The sequence below is a fragment of the Crocuta crocuta genome, unplaced genomic scaffold (genome assembly GCF_008692635.1).
Source record: "Crocuta crocuta isolate KB4526 unplaced genomic scaffold, BGI_CrCroc_1.0 scaffold97, whole genome shotgun sequence".
Classification (NCBI taxonomy): Eukaryota; Metazoa; Chordata; class Mammalia; order Carnivora; family Hyaenidae; genus Crocuta; species Crocuta crocuta.
The window spans coordinates 4,237,502-4,259,613 of NW_027531999.1; the positions used below are offsets into that span (position 1 = coordinate 4,237,502).

The window sequence follows — 22,112 nt, forward strand, 5'->3', positions numbered from 1 at the left end:
TATAGGAGGATTAGGAGGAACTTAACTGAGGAACAAGGGGGAGAAGAAGGGAGGAAATGGTGGGGGAAAGGGAGAGAGGCAAACCATGAGAGACTCTTGAATGCTGACAAAAACTGAGGACTGATGGATGTGGGGGGGAGGGAGTGATGGGCATGGAGGAGGGCACTTGTGGGGATGAGCACTGGGTGTTATGTGGAAACTAATTTGACAATAAACTATTTGTTAAAAAAAAAAGAAAAAAGAAAAACAAGACATAGTTTTTCTTTTAAAAAGTGAGCTGCCTAATTAGCTATGGTTTCTTTTAATCGTTCTTCACCTTTAGCTTGATGAATTCACCCTTGGTAAATATTCTCTTCCCCCTTGTGGAAGGATGAGAAATTGAAATCAAAATCTTGTAGAATTCTTTTTTTTTTTTTTTTAAAGTAGGCTTCACGCTCAGCGTGGAACCCAATGCAGGGCTTGAACTCACAACCCTGAGATCAAGACCTGAACTGTGAAAAGTTGGACACTCAACTGAGTCCCCCAGGCGCCCCCCTCTTGTAGAATATTTTTTAAAATTTGTATAATTCTAACCAAAATTTGCCACTTAAAATGTTTAAACATTTTTGAGATGAAATTTATTGTGTCCATTTAAACCATTTTTAAAATGTACAATTCAGTGTTTTTGTATATTCACAAGATTGTGCAATCATCACCATTAATTCCAGAACATTATATCACCCCAAATAGAAATCCCCTTCTCCGCATCCCCTGGCAACAACTAATCAACTTTCTGTTTCTACAGATTTGCCTATTCTAGCAATTTCATGTAAATGGAATCACACAACATGTGGCCTTTGTGTCTGACTTCTTTCACTTAGCTTATATTTTTAAGGTTCCTTCATGATGCAACAGAATCAGTACTTATTTCCTTCGGGTTGAATAATGTTTCATTGTGTGGATACCACATTTTATTTATTCCTTCATCAGTAGATGGATATTTGGGTTGTTTCCTTTTTGGCTATTATGCATAATTCTGCCATGAACATTCATGTATGCATTTCTACGCAAACATGTTTTCATTTCTCTTAGATACACACCTAGCGGAATTGCTGGGTCATTAGTGTAACTAAGCTTAACTTTTTGAGGAATTGCCAACTATTTTCCTAAGAAGCTATACTTCATGTATGTGAGTTCCAATCTCCACATCCTCAACAACTTTTTTGTTCTGTTTTGTTTACAATTATAGCTGGCCTGGTGGGTACAAAAGTGGTATCTCATCATGGTTCTGATTTCTATTTTTTTAGGACTAATGATATTGAACATCTCATGTGCTTAGTGGCTATTTGTATTTCCTTGGAGAAATGTCTATTCAATCCTTTATCCATTTTAAAATTGGGTTGTCTTTTCGAGTTATGAGTTTTCTATATACTCTGGAGAGATCCTGTTTAAAGTCAACACAGAAATAAGAACTCACAGAGGGCAATGTTGAGCCATGATGACATATTTTGGACTTCTATATTCATCCACGCATAAAGTCAGACTTCTTCGTCAAGTTTAGTTTTATGAACCAACACAGTCTTGGGGCTGATCTGACTAGAATAATGGAGGGGTGATCTTCCATGCCAGGATCCCTTAAGTAGAATGGGACTTTTCCTCCATTAGTTTTTCTGGTCAATCCCCAGGCCCTACCGTATACTGCAGGCACTGGGTAGAAGCAGGGGAATTGTGCCTAGCACAATTAGAAGTGCCACCTCCAACCCCATAGGGGCCCTGGTAGAAATTTTAAGGCCACAGAGACCTTTGCACAATCTCCAGGATGCTTATAAACTCCACAACTTAAAAATAGAGCAACAAAGTAAACAGTAACCAACCTGTAGGGCAGATAAAAAGTATCTTAAAATGCTAGGATAGGTACTTAAATACTCTACAGAAAATATAGAATGCTTGTATTAGGCATAAGGCATGGTTGCTATTTTTAAGAGCTCTGTAACTAATGTTAATGTTACATCTTTTCCAAAATACTTTCCTACCTACTGTTGTCCCTAGGTTGCCTACACAGATTAGGTCACATGGCCTGAAGTACTACTGAATGTTCAAATTACAGGAGTCTAAAACTAGAAGGTTGACCATGTGGATGTGAACAGGGCAGGCTAAGGAGAAGTGGGGAAATCTGGGGTCATATGTGAAGATGATGCACAGCTGCTTTCTATGTATCTTTGGAAAATGTAGGAGGGACAAAGTATTTTCCTCTGTGAAAATGAATGACACTGTGGTAGTTAGGCAGACTAATACTTAAAATATGATCTTTGCCATCTCCATGCAAAAATGAGTGCCAGTAAGAGATATGTGATCACAATACTATGGAGATACATTACTGTAGAAAGAGAGCTACAGGTGCTTCATCAAAGAGGAAGAAATACACCAAGAGGCAGACACAAGATCTATAAATTACATTTATTGAGTACTTACTGGGCAGTGAGCACAACAGATACAAAAGAGTTATTAGGATGGGGTCAGTTAAGAACTTAAAAAATTAAATATACATGTTAATTTACCACTAATTCTACCAGGGAAGTACAAAATTTTTACAACTTATACTTTGTAATGAAATTGTGATGCCTGTCAAAAGGATAAGCTATACACATACAAAGCGAAAATATTTTAAAATTGTGCTTAACATCATTAGAATTACCCTAAAATGGGTTGATAAAATGCCTATACCACATTCATTCTTATTACACACATATATTTCACCTCCTTAAAGACTGCCTTAAAAAAAGTACAAATGCTTTGACCCAATTGCTGAGAAATCTGTGGTCAACTACGTGTGCCGTTTCTCTAAGAAACACCATGGCATGTGCGGTCCATTTCTCCCTTAAAGTCCATCTTACTTTCAGCTTAGCTTACTATCAAGTTCTCTTAGAACTGTTTATATCTCTTTTGTCTGATCATCTTCTTCAAGTTTCCTGATTTCATTTTTTAAGCAATTTATAGTTTCACGACTTGCCTTTAATCTCTCCTTAAGCTCTGCAATTTCAAAGCTTGTTTTTTTCTTCGCAGCTTCTAATTTTTCTCTGGTTTTCACTTCAAGTTCTGCAACTAAGGAAACATATTCAATAAAATAAAAACATATTTTTATTGAACTATTTCATTTTGTCACATGTCTAAGGTATGTTATAGAGTAATAAATATGGCATTTCTTTAGGTCAGTTTCCATGATAAAATATGAACTATTAAAATATATTACATTAAACACAGGGAGATAGGTATAAAGTCTCAACTCTCACAAGAGAGTTTTTCTTAGTTTTCTATAACTAGAAATGAAATTCTTTTCACTCACATTTTAAAATTTGCAATTAAGATGTTAAGACACAATGACCTTGTTTTCCTCTCCAAACACAAATTTGGAAATAAGGTGGCATACAATCCAAGAGACATCCAGCTAATAAGAAGAGCTAACTAAATACAGTGTTCTTGGGGCACCCGGGTGGCTTAGCTGGTTAAGTGCCCGATTCTTGATTTCTGCTCAGGTCATAATCTTACAGTTGTGACATGGAGCCCTATACATAGGGCTTTTTGCTGAACATGGAGGCTGCTTAAGACTCTTCCTTTCCCTCCACTCCTCCCCCACTTGTGCACATGATCTCTTTCTCTCTCAAGAAATAAAAATAAATAAATAGGAGTGCCTGGGTGGATCAGTCAGCTAAGCATCCAACCCTTGGTTTCAGCTCAGGACATGATCTCACGGTTCCTGAGGTTGACTCTCTCTCAAAATCAACATTTAAGAATAAACAGGGGTGCCTGGGTGGCTCAGTCAGTTAAGCATCCCACTTTGGCTCAGGTCATGATTCTCCTGGCTCATGAGTTCGAGCCTCACATTGGGCTCTCTGCTGTCAGCACAGAATCTGCTTCAGATCCTCTGTCCTCCTCACTCTTTGCCCCCCTCCACTGGTTCTCTCTCTCAAAATAAGTAAACTAAAAAAACCCCAAATACATACATACAGTGTTCTTAATGTACAGGTGAACCTTATATAAACAAAATCACACTGGTAAAACTTTTTTTTTTCCAACAAAGACCTAAAATAATTGCCAAGGTTTAAATTCCAGCTATACCGTTTATTAGCTGTGCCACTCTTAAGTTATTTATTAGTTTTATGCTCTTTTCCTCATTATATTATAATGTATATTATAATAAAACTATAACAAATACTTCATATTATTTTTTTTAATTTTAATTGTAGTTTTTTAAAAGTTTATTTATTTAGAGAGCGTACACTCACATGCCAGCAGGGTAGAGGCAGAGAGAGGAGAGAGAGAATCCCAAGCAGGCTCGCAGAGCCTGACACAGGGTTCAATCTCACGAACCACCAGACCATGATCTGGGCCCAAAATCAAGAGTCAGACACTTAACTGACTGAGCCACCTAGATACTCCTTAACTTCTAGTTTTAGTTGCTTCATTTATTTTGCGACCTATTTCTTTCCCCCAAACTAGTCTTCACAGTTTTACAGAAATTCTGGTAGATAATGTGCTCTTAGTTGAGCTTTTCTATCTTCTTGGTGCTTGTGGAATGACTCCTATTAGTATTAATGACCAGCTATTCAAAGAGGACCTAGCATCTTATTAAGCAGGGTAAGTAGAGCTGTAAACTTTCATTTTTAGTTGATATGTAAACTTTATTCAAAGATTTTAAATGAATTATGTACATAAAGAATCTGGAATACTGTTAGGTACATAAAAAGCCATCCTATCATTATGACAACGAAACACTAAATGATATCTAAAACATTCTAGCTGACTACATAACAAATTACTAAAGAAAATATCATTACTGCAAAATAGAATACATCTATTTATTTATTTATTTATAATGTTTATTTAATTTTGAGAGAGAGAGACAGAGCACGAGTTGGGGAGGGGCAGAGAGAGAGGGAGACAGAATCTGAAGCAGGCTCCAGGCTCTGAGCTGTCCGTACAGAGCCCAACATAGGGCTCAAACCCACGAACTGCGAAATCATGACCTGAGCGGAAGTCAGTAGCTTAAATGAATCACCCAGGTTCCCCTAGAATACATCTATATAAATATCCCACTTGGATAGTGTAGTATTATGCTTTACAAAGAAAAATGCCTACTTTCATCCAACATTTCCATCTTGTGGGCATTTCAGGTAATTACTGCTCATGACTATTAAAGCACAGCTGTACTTCTGATAAGATGATCACTAACTGGAAGCGGCATGGTTTGGAAAACCAGGGGGGGAAAATCGTGTGAAATCAGAAAAACTTCAGTTCAAATACAACCTTGGCCCCTTACTGGCTAACCGCTAATACCACGTAAGTCTCCCTCAATCTGTTTTCTATTTGGTACAGTTAAAACTGTATTTCTCAGAGGATTTCTGAAAATTAAGTATAAATGTAAACCATCTAGCACATTAAAAACATGCGACAATATTTATTTTGCTTATGGCTGGTGACTTTCTTTATGTGATAAACTTTGTAATACACATAAAATATTATATTGCCAAACAATCCTTACTTTCGTTGTGATTTCTTTCATTGCTTTTATTTCTAAAATTGCTTTTGAAAATAGAAGTACTATACATGATGCAAAATAAAAAGGCTGAAAAATGTGGATAATGAAAAAATGTCTCCTTTCACTCCCTCCCCCACCAACCAGTGTTTCTTCTCAGAGATCATCAGTTTTAGTTTTCTTTGGTATATTTCCAGAAATAATCTGTTCATAGACAAGCACACACCTAAGTGATTTCTTCTCCTCGCTCCCAAACAAGTGGTATCATACTATAAACACACTGTTCTGTGTGCTTCACTTAGTATTACATCTGAAAGCCTATTCTGTATCTTAGAGCTGTTTTTTTCTTTTATAGGCTGCAGACGACCTCACTAAATGGACATACATAATTTATCTGTCCCCTTTGATATACAGGTTATCTCCATTTTTTCTTTTACAATGCTATAATGTGTACACTGTGCATAATCACTTGAGTATACTTGTGGGAGAATCAGTACACTTGCAAGATAAATTCCTGTTAAGTATAATTATTGGGGCAAAGGATATACGTACTTGTAACTTTGAAGGAATACCAAGTGACTTTCAAAGGTTCTATTAATTTATGGAGTACCTGGGTGGCTCAGTTGGTTTAGAGTCCAACTTTAGCTCAGGTCATGATCTCATGGTTCATGAGTTCAAACCTCACATCAGGCTCTGGTCTGACAGCCTGGAGCCTGCGTCATATTCTGTCTGTCTCTCTCTCTCTGCCACTCCCCCACTTACACTCTGTCTCTCTCTCAAAAATAAACATTAAAAAAAAGGGGGTTCTATTAATTTACAATCCCACTAGCATTGTATGTCTGTTTCCCTACTGTTTCAACTTTTTGGTCTCAGTTACCTGGAAGGTTAAAAATGGTATTTCAGAGTAATTTTAATTTACATTTCTCTTTTACTACTAAGGCTGACATTTCCCTCTTCTTTTTTATGAATTATCTGGTTTACCTTTGCCAATTTTTCTATCACATTAACGGCCTTTTTAAAAAATTGAATATAACTGACATGTTAGTATCAGGTATAGAACATGATTTCACATTTGTATACACTGCAAAATGATCATCACAGTAAATCTAGTTAACATGTCACCATAGTTATAAAAATTTTCTTCCCTGTGATGAGAACTTCATCAACTTTCAAATGTGCAATACAATATTGCTCATTACAGTCTCCATGCTGTACATTACTTCCCTGTGACTTTATTTTATAACTGGAAGTTTGTGGCTTTTCACCCATGCAGCCATTTCACCAACTCTCACTCTTGACTCCCAACAACCACCAATCTGTTCTCTGTATCTATGAGCTTGGCTTTTTGTTTTTTTTCTTTTTAATTCCGTATATAAGTGAGATCATTTGGCATTTGTCTTTCTCTAATTTATTTCATTTAGCATAATGTCCTCAAGGTCCTTCCATGTTGTCACAAAAATGGCAAGATTTCCTTATTTTTTACGGCTGAATAATATTCCATTGTATGTATGTGTGTACGTATGTGTGTATATATATATATATATTCCACTTGCTTTATCTATATTTATCCATTTGCTTTATCTATTCATTCATCAATAGACACTTAGGTTGTTTATTGTAAACGATATCTTGGCTACTGTAAATAATGCTGCAATGAACATGGAGTGTTTCTGTTTTAAGTCATATAAATATCCAGATGTGAAACTGTTGGATCCTATGGTAGTTCTATTTTTAACATTTTGATGAATTTCCATACTGTTTTCTAGGGTGGCTGCACCAATTTACATTCCCACCAACAGTGCATCAGGGTTTCCTTTTTTCCACATCCTCACCAACACTTGTTATTTCTTGTCTTATTGATTCTAGCCATTCTAACCAATATGAGATGGTATCTTACATAATTTTAAGTTGCATTTCCCTGATGAGTAATATTGAGCACCTTTTCATGTGCCAGTTGGCCATCTGTATGTCTTCCTTGGAAAACTATTCAGATCTTCTGCTCATTTTTAAATTGGACTGTTTGAGGGGCGCCTGGGTGGCTTAGTCGGTTAAGCGTCCGACTTTCGCTTAGGTCATGATCTTGCGGTTCGTGGGTTCAAGCCCTGCGTCAGGCTCTGTGCTGACTGCCAGCTCAGAGCCTGGAGCCTATTTCAGAGCCTGTATCTCCCTCTCTCTCTGACCCTCCCCTGCTCACACTGTCTCTCTCTCTCTCTCTCCTAGTAATAAACAAAAAATATTAAAGAATTAAAAAAATAAATTAAAAAAATAAATTGGGCTGTTTTCTTTTTTTTTTTTTTTGGCTATTGAGTTGTAGGAGTTCCTTATATGTTTTTGGAGATGAACCCCTTATCAGATACGTCATCCGCAAATACCTTCTCCCATTCAGTATGCTGCCTTTTCATTTTGTTAATGTTTTACTCTGCTGTGCAGAAGCTTTTTAGTTACTGGCCTTTTTACTGATGTGCAGGAGCTTGTTACAGATTAAAGAAACTAGTCATCTGTGATATGAATACAATTAATTTGCATGGCTAGTCTGTCTTTAGACTTAGAGTGTTTTACTAGGCAAAAATTTTTCTTTCCTTGCTCCCTCTCTCTCCACATCAATTAAAAAAACATATACGGAATGAAAGGCACTTTATTAGATGCTGGGGTAGAGGTAGAAGATAGACAAGAAAGAAAAATGAACTACAGTGTCATAGGCAGCTATGGGAGCAGACTGGATTCATACCAACATGAAAGGGTGTGTGTGTGTATCAAAGAAGGCTTCTTGGCAGCAGTAAAATCTGAACTGAGTTTTAAAGAAGGAGAAAACAATTCGATGGATGAAGTGGAAACCATAGGTCCTAGAAACAACACATACAGATTTGGGAAACAATAAGGAGTCCTGTACAAACGGCAACAGGCAGTTTTAAATCTAGTCAGGAAGACCTGATTCAACTCATTTGTTAAAAGGACAGCATTCCCTGTAATATAGATTCTTGTTGTTTAGCTTAGTCATTACACTTTATTTTTTGACAAATAACAAGATTGCAAAGGGCATGATATATCTGGAAGAAGACTTGGGCTAATCAACAATGAGATCATAAAGGAAAATGTTTAAAAACTTAGCTTGTTTCAGTTTTCTGCTTCCTATATATTAAATGATTGTATATATTAAAAAAAATGTTTGTTTTGGGGCACCTGGGTGGCTCAGTCAGTTAAGTGTCTGATTCTTGGTTTTGGCTCACGTCATGATCTCATGGTTTACGAGTTTGAGCCCCACTTTGGGCTCTGTGCTGATGGTGCAGAGCCTGCTTGGGATTCTTTCTCTCCCTCTTTCTCTGGCCCTCCCCTGCTTGCTCTCTCTCTCAAAACAAAGAAATAAACTTAAAACAATTTTTACAAAATTATTTTATATTCCCAAATTAAGCCTCAATTTAGAGGAAATCAACCCAAAGAGGAATTATTATTTTTGCCAAGCCATATAACTTACTGGTTAAAAGCACGAACTATGAGGCTTTTACACAGAGGATTAGGATTAGGAGGAACTTAATTAGTTCCTTAATTAGAACAGAAAGACAGCATAGACATGGGTTAACTCCTGGCTCTGCTGGGTGACTTGATCAAGTCATCAAGTCTATGATCTAGGGCCTTTACCCACAAAATGGGGATAACAGTACCTTCCTCCTAGCGTTACTATAGGTGTTCAGTAAGTTCAAAAATGTAAAGCACTTATCTAGTACACAGTAAGCTCTTATCACGTGTGCACTATTGTTTTAATGATTCCTTATAGAAGTGATTATTATTGCCAGATCATTGTACTTAAACAATTTTCCATAATTTTATTGATGTAAATAGGTTTATAAACTTTTCTATCTAAATCTATTATAAGTTTTTTGAGCCTAAGTTGTGAAGACTGCCTAGGATGAAGTCCTGGCTCCACCACTAACTAGACATGTTAAGTTGGGCAAGTTTCTTAACGTCCAAGTGCCTCCCTTTTCTAAATGGATTACCTACAAAGTTATTGTAGATTTAAATGAGTTTATACATTTACAGATTTAGAGGAGTAAAAACAGTAAGTGCTTAATAACTGTGGCATCTTATTATAACCCAATATTGAGTATAATATCCTCAAATTGGTGAAAGTGTACATATCTTTTTTATGTCTTTAATTAAGATTCCAAAATTGCTTTCCTAAAAAGGCTAAACAATTTGTGAGAATGCAAGATTCACCAAATCTTTAACATACACTGCTATTAAAGATTCCTTTTGCTAATTTGATAGAAATAGGACTTGTTATTTTTAAAATTACTAGCAGGGTCAAATATTTTCCTACTTTATTCACTAGCCATCTCTTCTTTGATCTGTCTCCCCATGGCTTTTGTCCATTTGTAAACTGAAGTTCAAAATTTTTGTCTACTTTATCAATTTCAGAGTTTTAAAGCTATGAATCCTTTGCCATATTTTCCACAAATTTATATTTTTTCGTCCTTTTGAAATGCAGAAGTTAAATATATTTTACAAAGTTAAGTCTTTCTTTTCCTTTAATTTCTTCCAATATCACAAATTTGGCAAGTCTTCTCTACCAGGACAGAAAGTCATTTCTCTTAACTTTTTAAATGAAAGGTTGCTTGACTTAAAAATAAAAAATTACTACATTTAATTACACTGGAATTTGTTTGGATTAATGTTATGAAGCAATTATCTAAATTAAGTTTTGCTTCCAAAAGCTTAACAACTGTGCCAACATCATTTATGGAATTAGATACTATTAAGAAAATAAACTGAATACAAAACATGCAATTTACTGATAAAAACTTCCCAAGATTATATGACTCCATACCCTAAGCTTTAACACATCAAAGTCCTTTTTATAAAACACATTATTTGAACTACTTACTATACATAACTGAATAGTTTTTTGAAACTATAAATATGTGGGCACTTGAATTTTTTTTTTTTTAAGTTTATTTATTCATTTTGAGAGAGAGAGAGAGTGAGTGGGGAAGAGGCAGAGAGATGGGGGTAGAGGGAAAAAGAGAGAGAGAGAGAGAGAGAGAGAGAGAGAGAGAATATCCCAAGCAGGCTCCATGCTGTCAGTGCAGAGTCCAACATGGGGCTCAAACCTATGAACTGTGAGATCATGGCCTAAGCTCAAATCAAGAGTCAAACGCTCAAGTGACTGAGTCACCTAAATGACCCTACGGGCATTTGAATTTTAAAAGAGTTTACTCTATGAATTGGGCACACTTCCATAGTATAGGAGAAAGAAGATCTATCTATAATGAAGAGGAAATGACCAATACAAATTAAAATAGCATATCATTAGTGCTTTTTACCTTCTAAAGGTGATCATATATGTATGTTCTATGTGTATAACAAAGTAAGCCAGATAATTGTTTTTGCAGATATAAAAAATTAAGCATAAGATTTTTAAATTTTCTTTTTTTTTTAATGTTTTATTTATTTCTAGGAGAGAGAGAGACAGCGTGAGCAGGGGAGGGTCAGAGAGAGAGGGAGTCACAGACTGAAACAGGCTCCAGGCTCTGAGCTGGCAGTCAGCACAGAGCCCGACGCGGGGCTCAAACTCACAAACCGCGAGATCATGACCTAAGCGAAAGTCGGACGCTTAACCGACTAAGCCACCCAGGCGCCCCAAGCATAAGATTTTTAAATGAGTGTGATTTAAAATTTTAAATGGCTACCAAGTTGCAAAACTGTAATTAGTATTCTGCTCTTGTAACTCCTAATCACAGGTTCCATGAAAATATACACAAAACATCACTACAACCATTAACTGTTAAAACTGCACCCCCTTTCTCTCCTGCATCCTCATCCCCCACTCCCTCTTTTATTGCATTCACCTCTTGTGGCCTATAATATACTGGCTTATTTCCCCCCGCCTGGTATTGCAACCCCCTCCCCCCAACTCCTGATCCCATAACCTGCTTCTGCTACCACTTCCAAGGCGACTACTTCCCTCTATAGCCAAGCTCCAAGACCGCTGTCCCCAGTGCCAGTCTCCATCTCCATCTCTCTCATTCTCTTTTGATCCATTTCAATTGATCTTCTGTCCTTGCCATTCTCCTTCCACTGTTCCTGTTAAGGTCATCAAGAATGTCTACTAGCCCATTTCTTGGCACTTATCTTACTTGATCTATCAGTATTGGACCACTATCAGTATTGGTTCTAGCAGTATCAGACACAGCTAATGACTATTTCCTGATATACTATCTTCATCTGGCTTTATATTATATGCACCTTACTTTTCTCCATACTCACTGTTCTTTCTTAATTTCATTTGCTGGTCATCTTCTTAATCTCCAACTGTTGGTACCCAGGGCTCAGTCCTTGGACCTCTTTTTTAATCTTTACTCACTCCTTTGATGATACCAGTTGGACTTAAAATTTATATACCCATCCAAATGTTAATTTCCAAATGTATCATTTCAGCCTAGACCTCTCCTTAAATACACTTGTGGGTACAATTCCCTTATCAGCATTTCCACTTTGATGTCTTACAGGCATCCCACATCCAACATATCCACACCAGTACTTTTAATCTTTTCCCCAAAGCCTTCCCCTCTCAGACTTCCCCATCTTAATGAAAAGCAGTGATGATTTTTTTTCTTTTTTTTGGCTCCTTTGGCCCAAAACCTTGAGTTATTCTTTGTCTACTTCTCTCACATCTTATTCTTAAAACCATCAGGAAATCCTATCATATCTTCAAAACAGATTCAAACACTCACCCCCTCTCAGCACTTCCACTGCTACTACTCTGGTACCACCTACCATTCAATCATATCTGGAATATTGGAACAGCCCTCTAACTATTCTCTCTGCCACTATACTTTCTGCTTTAGTCTGCTTTCAACACAGCAGCCAGGGTGATTGACCTTTTAAAATGTTTTATAATGTCACTTCTGCTCAAAAACCCACAAACAGCTTCACATTTCCTTTTGTTTAATACTCTAAAGTACTCACGGCTACCCTCAAGTCCCTAAATGACTTAGTCCCTTATTAACTTTTCTGGACTCACCTCCCCCTTCTTGTCCCTTTATTCACTCTACTCCAGTCACAATGACCTCCTCAGATATGCCAGGCATGCTCTTACCTTCGGGCTTTTGCCCGTCTTGCTCTCCTGACACATAACATTCTTCCCTCAGATAAGAATGGTTCACTTTCTCCCTCCCTCTCTGACCCTCCCCTGTTCACGCTGTCTCTCTCTCTCTCTCTCTCTCTCCTAGAAATAAATAAAACATAAAAAAAAAAAAAAAAAAAAAAGAATGGTTCACTTCCAGGGGCACCTGGGTGGCTCAGCTGGTTAAATGTCCAACTTCAACTGAGGTCATAATCTCACGGTTCGTGGATTCAAGCCCCGCATAAGGCTCTGTGCTGACAGCTCTGAGCCTGGAGCCTGCTTCGTATTCTGTGTCTCCCGTCTCCCTCTCTCTCTCTGCTCCTCTCGTTTGCTACCTGTCTCTCCCTCCAAAATAAATAAACAAACAAAGAACAGTTCACTTCCTTACTCCTTTAGATATTTGTTAAAATGCCACAAACTCAGGGAGCATTCTCTGACCCAATATTTTTTTTAATTTTTTTTTTATAGTGTATTTATTTTTGAGAGAGAGAGAGAGAGCATGAGTGGGGGAAGGGCAGAGAAAGAGGGAGACACAGAATCCGAAACAGATGCAGGGAACCGTGAGATCAGACCTGAGCCGAAGTCAGACGCTTAACTGACTGAGCCGCCCAGGCACCCCTCTGACCCGTTATTTAAAACTTAAACGATTTCCTCCTACAAAAAGCATTCCCTCCCTTACTTTATTTTTCTCCATATCACCTAATCACTATCTTACACTTTGTTGTTATACTTATTTAATATCTGCCTTTCTTCTACTAGAATGTAAGCTTCATGAAGGCAGGGATTTTGTCTGGTTTGGACACTGCACTATCTTCAGAACCTAAGACATGCCTGGCATATAACTGGGGCTCAATACATACTGGAAACAACTGAATGAAAGATCAAGGGAATAAGTGAATGAATAGTGACCTAAATGTTAGCACAAGGATGGCAAACAGGTTTCATGTTGAGTGCCAAGTGCAAATGAAAGGCAGTAGCTGCACTGAGTGATGTGTAAGGGATTCTGAGGCCATGCCAGCTTAGAGGGAAAACACAACATGACTGATTATCAGTGTGTCATTCCAGTACTCATCACCCCAGCATTAATCTGAAGCTATGTAAAATGACATAGGTTAAACAAAAAGAGATAACTAGTTCATCGTACACTAGTCTCCTACTATCCACAGGGAATACATTCCAGACACATTCCAGACACCCAGTAGGTGCCTGAAATCACAGGTAATACTGAACCATATTATATACACTATGCTTTTCCCTATGCGTATATAACTATGATAAAGTTTAATTCATAAATTACACACAGTAAGAGATTAACAATATAAATACATTATAACATACTATTATAGAAGTTATATAAATGTGGTCTCTCTCAAAATATCTTCTTGTACTGTACTCCCCTTTCTTGTGATGGTGTGAAATGATAAAATGTCTATGTGATGAGACAAAGTGAGGTGAAGGATGCAGGCACTATGACTCAGCATTAAGCTACTACTGACCTTCTGACAATGTGTCAGGAGGAAGATCATCTGCTTCTGGACCATTGCTGACCCTGAGTAACTAAAATCTCAAAAAGTGAGACCACGGATAAGGGGGGGACTTCTATCTACAAAAGGATACAATTGACTCTTCAACGATATGGGTTTAAACTGCATTAGTCCGTATATATGTGGATTTTTTCGGTAAACACGGTACGGTACTGTAAATGTATCTTCTCTTCCTTGTAACGTTTTTTCTCTAGCTAACTTTATTATTTCTTTAAGTTTACTTATTTTGAGAGAGAAATAAAATGAATATGCACACGTGCATGGTGGAGGGGCAGACACAGGGAGAGAAACCCAAGGAGGCTCCATGCTGTCAGTGCAGAGCCTAACACAGGGCTTGATGTCACAACCAATGAGATCATGACCTGAGTCGAAATCAATAGTTGGAGGCTCAACCAACTGATCTACGCAGGCACCCACAGCAGATTTTATTTTATTTTATAGAATAAAATACATATAATATACAAAATATATGTGGATTATTTATCAATAAGGCTTCCAATCAACAGTAGGTTATTGGTAGTTAAGTATTTGGGAAGTGAAAAGTTACACACAGATTTCTGACTGTTGGGGGTGGGGATGGAGAGGGTGGTTGGCAGACCTAACTCTGCATTGTTCAAGGGTCAACTCTGATTATGTTCTGCAAGGTTTTTCACACAGATTTTATTAGCAAAGACTACTAAACAGAAAAGGACTGAATGACAGAGTAAGCAAGATTAGTGAAAGGCAATGCTTAAAAGTAATTAAGAGAATAAAAGACAGTATTTCAGAGAATGTGGCCTACTTTCTGAAAGTAGGCCAACTTTGGGAACATTTTTTGTTTTGCTTTTTTGAGAAAGAAAGTGAGTGTGCAAGCAGGGGAGGGGACAGAGGGGGAGACAAGAAGAACCTCAAGCAGGCTCCATACTCAGCATGGAGCCTGATACAGGGCTCCATCCCATGACCCAGGAATCATGACCTGAGCTGAAATCAAGAGTTGGATGCTCAACCAACTGAGCCACCCAGGTGTCCCTACTCTGGAAACAATTTAAAACATCCTTCTTACATGTTCTATAGTAATATGTATTTTTTTTAACTCCTAAAAAATTTACTTTTATATGTCATTAGAAAAAAATTTAATGGTCATTAATCATAATCCTTTTACCATTACAGAATACAATATTTTTCAGGATAATTATGAACTCATGGCACTTACATTCCGTTTCATGCTTATAGGCTCCTAATGTTAGCTGGCGAGATGTTGTTAATAATTGTTGCATCATTGCTGTTGGGTCTTGAAATATCTAATGGGATAGAATGAAAAAAAGTCCAATAACTTCAAAGTTCTACAACTTAAAGTGCTTTTAAAATTCTCATCATAAAATCCTCTTACCATTTCATCATAGAACTCTGAAACGACTGTCTTTTTTCCCAGCATTGCATTGGTGTCTGACTGAAACAGCTTTAATAAATGATACAGGGTCACCTGTGAAATAAAATAGATATCAAGTCTGTGCAATGGTTTTCATCATCGTGAGACATCATGATTACTGTAACTGAATTAGAGACTGAATTAGCTAACATATGAAATTCAGGATCTTATCTCAACTACAACTTACTGTGTGGCAAATCACTCAAACTCTGTACTCTTATTTTCCTATTAGGTATTATTATCCATCCACATCTACTAAACATGAATGTTTTGAAGAGTATAAGTATGCATGTTACAAAGCATCTCTATAAAATGATCACATAGAAAACCAATAATAAAATATAGCTACAGAAATTAAACTGGAAAATCATTAAGATATGAATTCTTTTATTTACACAAGTGAAATTAGATTCATTTTGACAGCTATTCTGTGAAGATTAAAGTCTACAAATTTATGGGGGGAGGGAAGATTTGATATTTTCAAAATAAATAACCAATACTAAAATGCTCAGTGAAGGCAAAACATTTTCTTTGGTGATTTTTATTACACAAATAAAATAATTAAAAGTTAATCAATGATAATTCACTTCAGTAGGAGCAATAGGTCTTCAAAATATCCAAGAACAGGTATTAATAGGACATCAAAGGGAAAGCTTTGCAGCACAATGTGTGATTACTTGAGCAAAATAAAACCTAACTAGGAAAACAGCAGAGTTGTTGTTATAGAAACCAATTCAGAGGCCTCAAACAATTTTCTAAAAGGTTAGCTAAAATCATTATAAGGAACATGTATGATATACCATATTTAATATATATTTTTTTAATTTGAGAGAAAGAGAATGTGAGAGTGGGAGAGAGGGGCATAGGGAGGGGGAAAGACCGGGAGGGGGAGAGAGAGAGAAGAAAGGAGGGAGGGAGAGGGAGAGACAGAATCTCAAGCAGGCTCCAAACTCAGTGTGGAGCCCAATGCGAGGCTCAGTCCCACAACCCTGGGACCATGACCTGAGCCAAAATCAAGAGTCGAACTCAACTGACTGGGCCAGCCAAGTGCCCCTATACGCCATATTTAAAGCAGATAATTTTGACATTTCTGGAGTAGACAGAAAGGAGAGGAGACTACATGAGTGGATTAACCATTAACAGAGGAATTCACAACATGAAAACTGAAAGCAGAAAACAGCATCAGAGGTTGGAGTCAGCACTCCCAGTGGATCCCCAGGGAGGCTCCAAGCCCAAAGTTGGCAGCTACAGAAATCAAGAATGCTGTGTGGTGGCAGGGCCTGTTACCATTCCCTTCTCCCATCACTTAGAGACAAGAGAGCATATCTTCCTGTGAAACTTGCGATTTTTTACCCAATCAAATATGAAGCAAAAATAAAGGTATTTTCAGGCAGCAATGGTTCAAAGGTTTATTTCTCAGTCATCCTTTCTGAAATAATTTCTCCAAAAAAACAAAAAAACAAGCCTGGAATGATGAAGAAGGATCATCTGTTATCATGTGAGGAGGTGACAATATTACCCAAAATTGAAAAGTCAGGGGTACCTGGGTGGCTCAGTTAAGTATCCAACTCTTGATTTCAGCTCAGATGGTGATCTCACAGTTCATGAGATCAAGCCCTGCGTCAGGCTCTGTGCTGACAACACGGGGCCTGCTTGGGATTCTCTCTCCTCCCTCTCTGCCCCTCCCTCCCACCCATCCCTGCATGCTCTCTCTCTCAAAATAAATAAAAAAATAAAATTGAAAAATCAAACTTAGAGATTGAAATATAGGAGACTGTTGAGAGTAACTTCTAGAGACACTGAAAAGAATCACTGTGGTTTTCCTTGGCAAGGAGCCAAAGAAAGAAGAAAGATGTTATAAATTGAACTGTGTCCCCCCCGAAAGACATGCTGAAGTCCCCCCTGAAAGACAATCCTCAGTACTAGTAAATGTGACCTTACCTGGAACTAGGGTCTTTGCAGATGTAATCAAGTTAAGATAGAGTGGTGAGGCTCTAATCCAGTATGACTGGTGTTCTCATAAGAGAGGAGACACAGACACAAGGAAAGAGAGAGGGGCCAGGGAACAATGGCAGCAAAGATTACAGTTATACTGCCCAAACCAAAGACACCTGGGGCTACCTGGAACTAGAAGAGGCAAGAAAGGATTCTTCTCTTGAGGTTTTGGAGAGAGCATGGCCAACACCTTGCTTCTGGACTTCTAGCCTCCAGAACTGTGAGAATAAACATCCGTTGTTTTCAGCCACTCAGTTTGTGGTCCTTTGTTATGGCAACCCTAAGAAACTGATATAGGAAACTTATATTTTTTTTATTTTTATTTTTTAAAACCATCTGTGTGTTCTTACTCTTATAATTCAAAAACAATTTAAAACTGCATCATAAAACTGTCCTTCCTTAATTGTATTATTTAGATCCCCACAGGCATTCATACAGATATAGTAATGAAAAATATCAAGACAGATATCTCTAATTTTGAGGGGTGTTTGAAGATTCTTAGAGCAATGGAATGCCTACACTAGCCATGAAGATAATTCTAGGAATAAAAACCCAATTTCAGCATTCTGCTTTTAGGAACAACCATTCCTTTTATAATGGCTTAATCTATTAACAGGTTACTGGGTAACAGAAATAAGTGACAATTACTTAGGTCTTTCTTTTATATTTTAAATAAACCTTCATAACTTATTTTAAAGATCCAACAATTAGAAGTATAATGGTTTCACTATACTAAAAGGAGATGACAGGTGCCTGGGTGGCTCAGTCAGTTAAGCATCTGACTTCGACTTGGGTCACAATCTCGTAGTTCGTGAGTTTGAGCCCCACCCACGTTGGGCTCTGTGCTAAGAGCTTAAAGTCTGGAGTCTGCTTCAGACTCTGTGTCTCCCTCTTTCTCTGTCCTCCCACTCACACACACTCTCTCTCTCTCTCAAAAATAAATAAACATTAAAAAAGATGACAATAGTTTTTAGATAATAAAATTCAGGCCAATGAAGATCTATATGGAAACTTATTCAACAAATTCATCACTGCAGAAGTGCAATTAACTACTCTTTCCAAGAGTGGACTTTGAGAGTTGTCTCATACTGAAGTTGTTTGATTACTAATTTCTTCTCTCTCAACATCTGCTGCATTTCTGTGCTCTATTCTCCCTAATAGACTATTTTCATTAAAGACAGGAACAATATCTCATCTTTATAGCCTACCCCTAGAACATTATCTTGACAAATAATGGATATTTAATAATTTCTTGCCAAGTAGAATGTAATTTCTTTTCAAAGTATTCTAGAAGGACAAAAGAATGATAGAAGATCGGGGAACCTTATCACATGGAAAGTATTTAAATAAGCTATAGATGTTATTCAGAAGAAAAGAAAACAAATGTATGAACAGTCATCAGTAAAAAGTTCATGGAAGCACATCATAAACTAGTCCTTTCTTACATTTAGAACTACCTACATCTAAATGGGATGACAAAAGTCAAGAGTCTGTCTACTGGACAGAGCAAGCCCAAACAAGACTCTCATTTGAAGCCTGCCTAAAGAAATTCCTACACAGGAAGAGTATGGTCTATATTACGGCTTCTAAATCTTACTGTGCATCAAGATCACCTGGGTGCTGGCCCCTTCTCCAAATCTACTAAATCAGACTATCCAGGGGATGGGACCTAGGAGTTCAAATTAAAAAAAAAAAAAAAACAACTCCAATATTTCTGGTGCAGTCCATTAGGAACAAATTCTCTGAACTACAGGCCCAGGTCATAGCTCCTTTAGAAGCACATACACTTTTAAAAATGTAATCTGATAATTAAAGTGTAAATGTTTGGTGCTAAAGGAATGCGCTGAACCTAACAAGATGAAAATTAATGGTGATGGAGCGCCTGGGTGGCTCAGTCAGCTGGTGGACTTTGGTTCAGGTCATGATCTCAGTTAGTGGGTTTGAGCCCCACGTCAGGCTCTGCGCTGACAGCTCAGAGCCTGGAGCCTGCTTCAGATTCTGTGTCTCCCTCTCTCTCTCTGACCCTCCCCCGCTCACACTCTGAGTCTCTTTCTCAAAAATAAACATAAAAAAAAAAAAAAGAAAGAAAGAAAATTAACAGTGATGACCTGAAACTGGAGTTAAACAACAGCCATGCAAATGTGGAACGAGAGAGCCATACCTGAGTTGCGACCCTATATGTTTACAAACAAAACAAACTGAGTGGTTTGGCGGAGGAGGGGAGAGGATCATGGCAAGAATGTGAGGTCTGAGTGCATATAACTTGTGTTCAAAAATTAGCTCTGCCACAGTAACTGTGTTTTTAAGCAATATGTCTTGATCTCTGAACCTTCATATCCTCATCTCTAAAATGACGGTATCACCAACCTCACAAAATAGCTGAGGGATCAAAGTGAAAGCTTTGAGGGACTTTTTACATTATCAAGCAACAACCTGATAAGAAGAGATCAAAAGACGAAAAAGTCAGTGGTTATAAATAAAAATTCATGAATAAGATAGAAAGTAAAGCTGCTAGTACTGACAGCAACTTGAAAATACAATAGAACTATTGCTAGGGCTTTTAACTCTAAAAATTGGATATTCTCATTCTTGACAGCAGGTGGACTCATCTTGTTTTTTACTAATAACCAAATAATATTAGTGAATTTAAAATTTTTTTTTGCTCTAGTAATCACACAATTCCATGGTTTCTTTCTGAGAAATGTTCACATTATATCCCATCTTTCTATACTTGAAAAATTAAAAGTTTTGAAAGGCACTTCCCTTTAAAATAAAAAACTCTTAACTCAAGGCAAGATACCCTATGCAATCAGCTTACATAAAGTGTATCTGAATAAAATGTCAACAGATAACAAACTATTCAAGTGCTGTTAGATTTTCACAATTACCAAAATCTATTTTATGGTCGCAAAGATTATCATTACTCACAGGTCTTTCATTAGGATCAATGAAAAATATTTTGATGATTATTTCGAATTCACCCCATCCTGTTTCAGTAATTTCATATGGAGGTTTAGTAACAACTGAAGTGAGAGAAAAAAATTAAAATAATTATAAATTATTGATAGTTTTCTAAATCTTTTTAAATTTATATGTTATGAATAAAAAAACTGTACTGTACCTCTTAGAGGATTGCCATAGCTTTCGTGTAATTTAAATTGGATTTTCTTCACATATGCTGACATATCCTAAAATACAGAGGAATTAATTAGTTCTGCCATCGACATATAAAAACTAGGAGAAAAATACACCAAGTATATGTACCTAATTTTATAAAATATACTTTCTCTCAAATTTTATGGAATCTAACTATTTTATTTTTATGTCAGGTATACAATATAGGGATTGAACACTTCCTTATATCACCCAGTGACAATGGCACTCCTTAATCCCCACTGGAATCTAATTTTCTAAAAACCATGAATTATACCTAGGTTCTTTTTTCATTTTAAGCAAAGGAAGCCTGAGTTGAAATCTTTCATAATTCACAACATATAGGAATATACACGTCCCTAATTCACTTATTTTGCAAATCCTTCTTTTATATATCTCTATAGACAATACTCTAAATCAGTTTTGATTTTCCATAAAAACAATACATTTCCAATATATTTTATAGAAAAAAAGCATATAAATCAAAACAAATCTATGAACTGAGTAACTTTAAAGAACAAAATTATACTACATAAAGCTAAGGTCAACTAAACTAAACAACCTAAAACCATGAGATATAAAACTCCTCCTTTTCTTAATTTTATTTTGAAGCACAGGAGCATATTCATTAGTGCTGGCACATAAAAGGGATTCTCCTAGAGAAAGGGTTTTCCAAAAAAATTCACCATAGAAAAAGAGGAAGATGCAAAACAGAATCAGTCACATTTGACAGTAGTACTTATTAATCTTTTTATTTACTTTCGGGAATTTTTTTATTGTCTACATTTTTAAAAATTGGAGTCATACTATATAATGATATACTAATATCTGCTTTTGTGAACATTTCTTGAGGCAGTTTTTCAAAAGCATTTTTGAAGACTCTTGGGAATACTCTCATTTTTTTCTACAAAAAAATACTGGGTATCAGATGCTACAATGGTAACTGATAAACTCTTGTCCTCGGGATCTTGCTGTACAGAGTGTAGGGGGCAGACAAGACAATCAGCATTTTGACATAATCTGTGTTAGGAGGGCAACAGGTACAAGTTCATAAGAATGGCCCTAAGTTAATCTTTGAAGAGAATAGTTCCAGAGAAAATACACTTAAATTAAGACCTAAGGGAACAATAAGATTGGAACAGGTGGAAAGGAATGAATGAAGATATTTAAGAATGTTCCTTTGCAGCGCGCCTGGGTGGCTCAGTTGGTTAAACGTCCCACCCTTGATTTCAGCTCAGGTCATGATCTCACTGTTGAGACTGAGTCCCAAACAGAGCTCTGCACCGACGTGTCAAGTCAAGCTCTGCACTGAGCATGGAACCTGCTTGGAATTCATTCTTTCTCTCTCTCTCAAAAAAAAAAAAAAAAAAAAAAAAAAAA

At 36.9% G+C, this 22,112-nt stretch overlaps 1 protein-coding gene across 1 annotated transcript in view; it reads right to left on the minus strand.

Moving 5' to 3' along the window:
- Window positions 1-2,417: 2,417 nt before the first annotated feature.
- YEATS4 (YEATS domain containing 4) overlaps window positions 2,418-22,112 on the minus strand; it is a 24,009-nt gene continuing 4,314 nt past the window's right edge. The window contains exons 3-7 of the mRNA XM_077775204.1: window positions 20,701-20,767; window positions 20,508-20,602; window positions 15,546-15,638; window positions 15,369-15,456; window positions 2,418-3,081 (exon numbers count right to left, since the gene is read on the minus strand). Of these exons, the coding sequence (XP_077631330.1) occupies window positions 2,912-3,081; window positions 15,369-15,456; window positions 15,546-15,638; window positions 20,508-20,602; window positions 20,701-20,767 (513 nt within the window). The 3' untranslated portion in view covers window positions 2,418-2,911. The remainder of the gene's footprint in view (window positions 3,082-15,368; window positions 15,457-15,545; window positions 15,639-20,507; window positions 20,603-20,700; window positions 20,768-22,112) is intronic.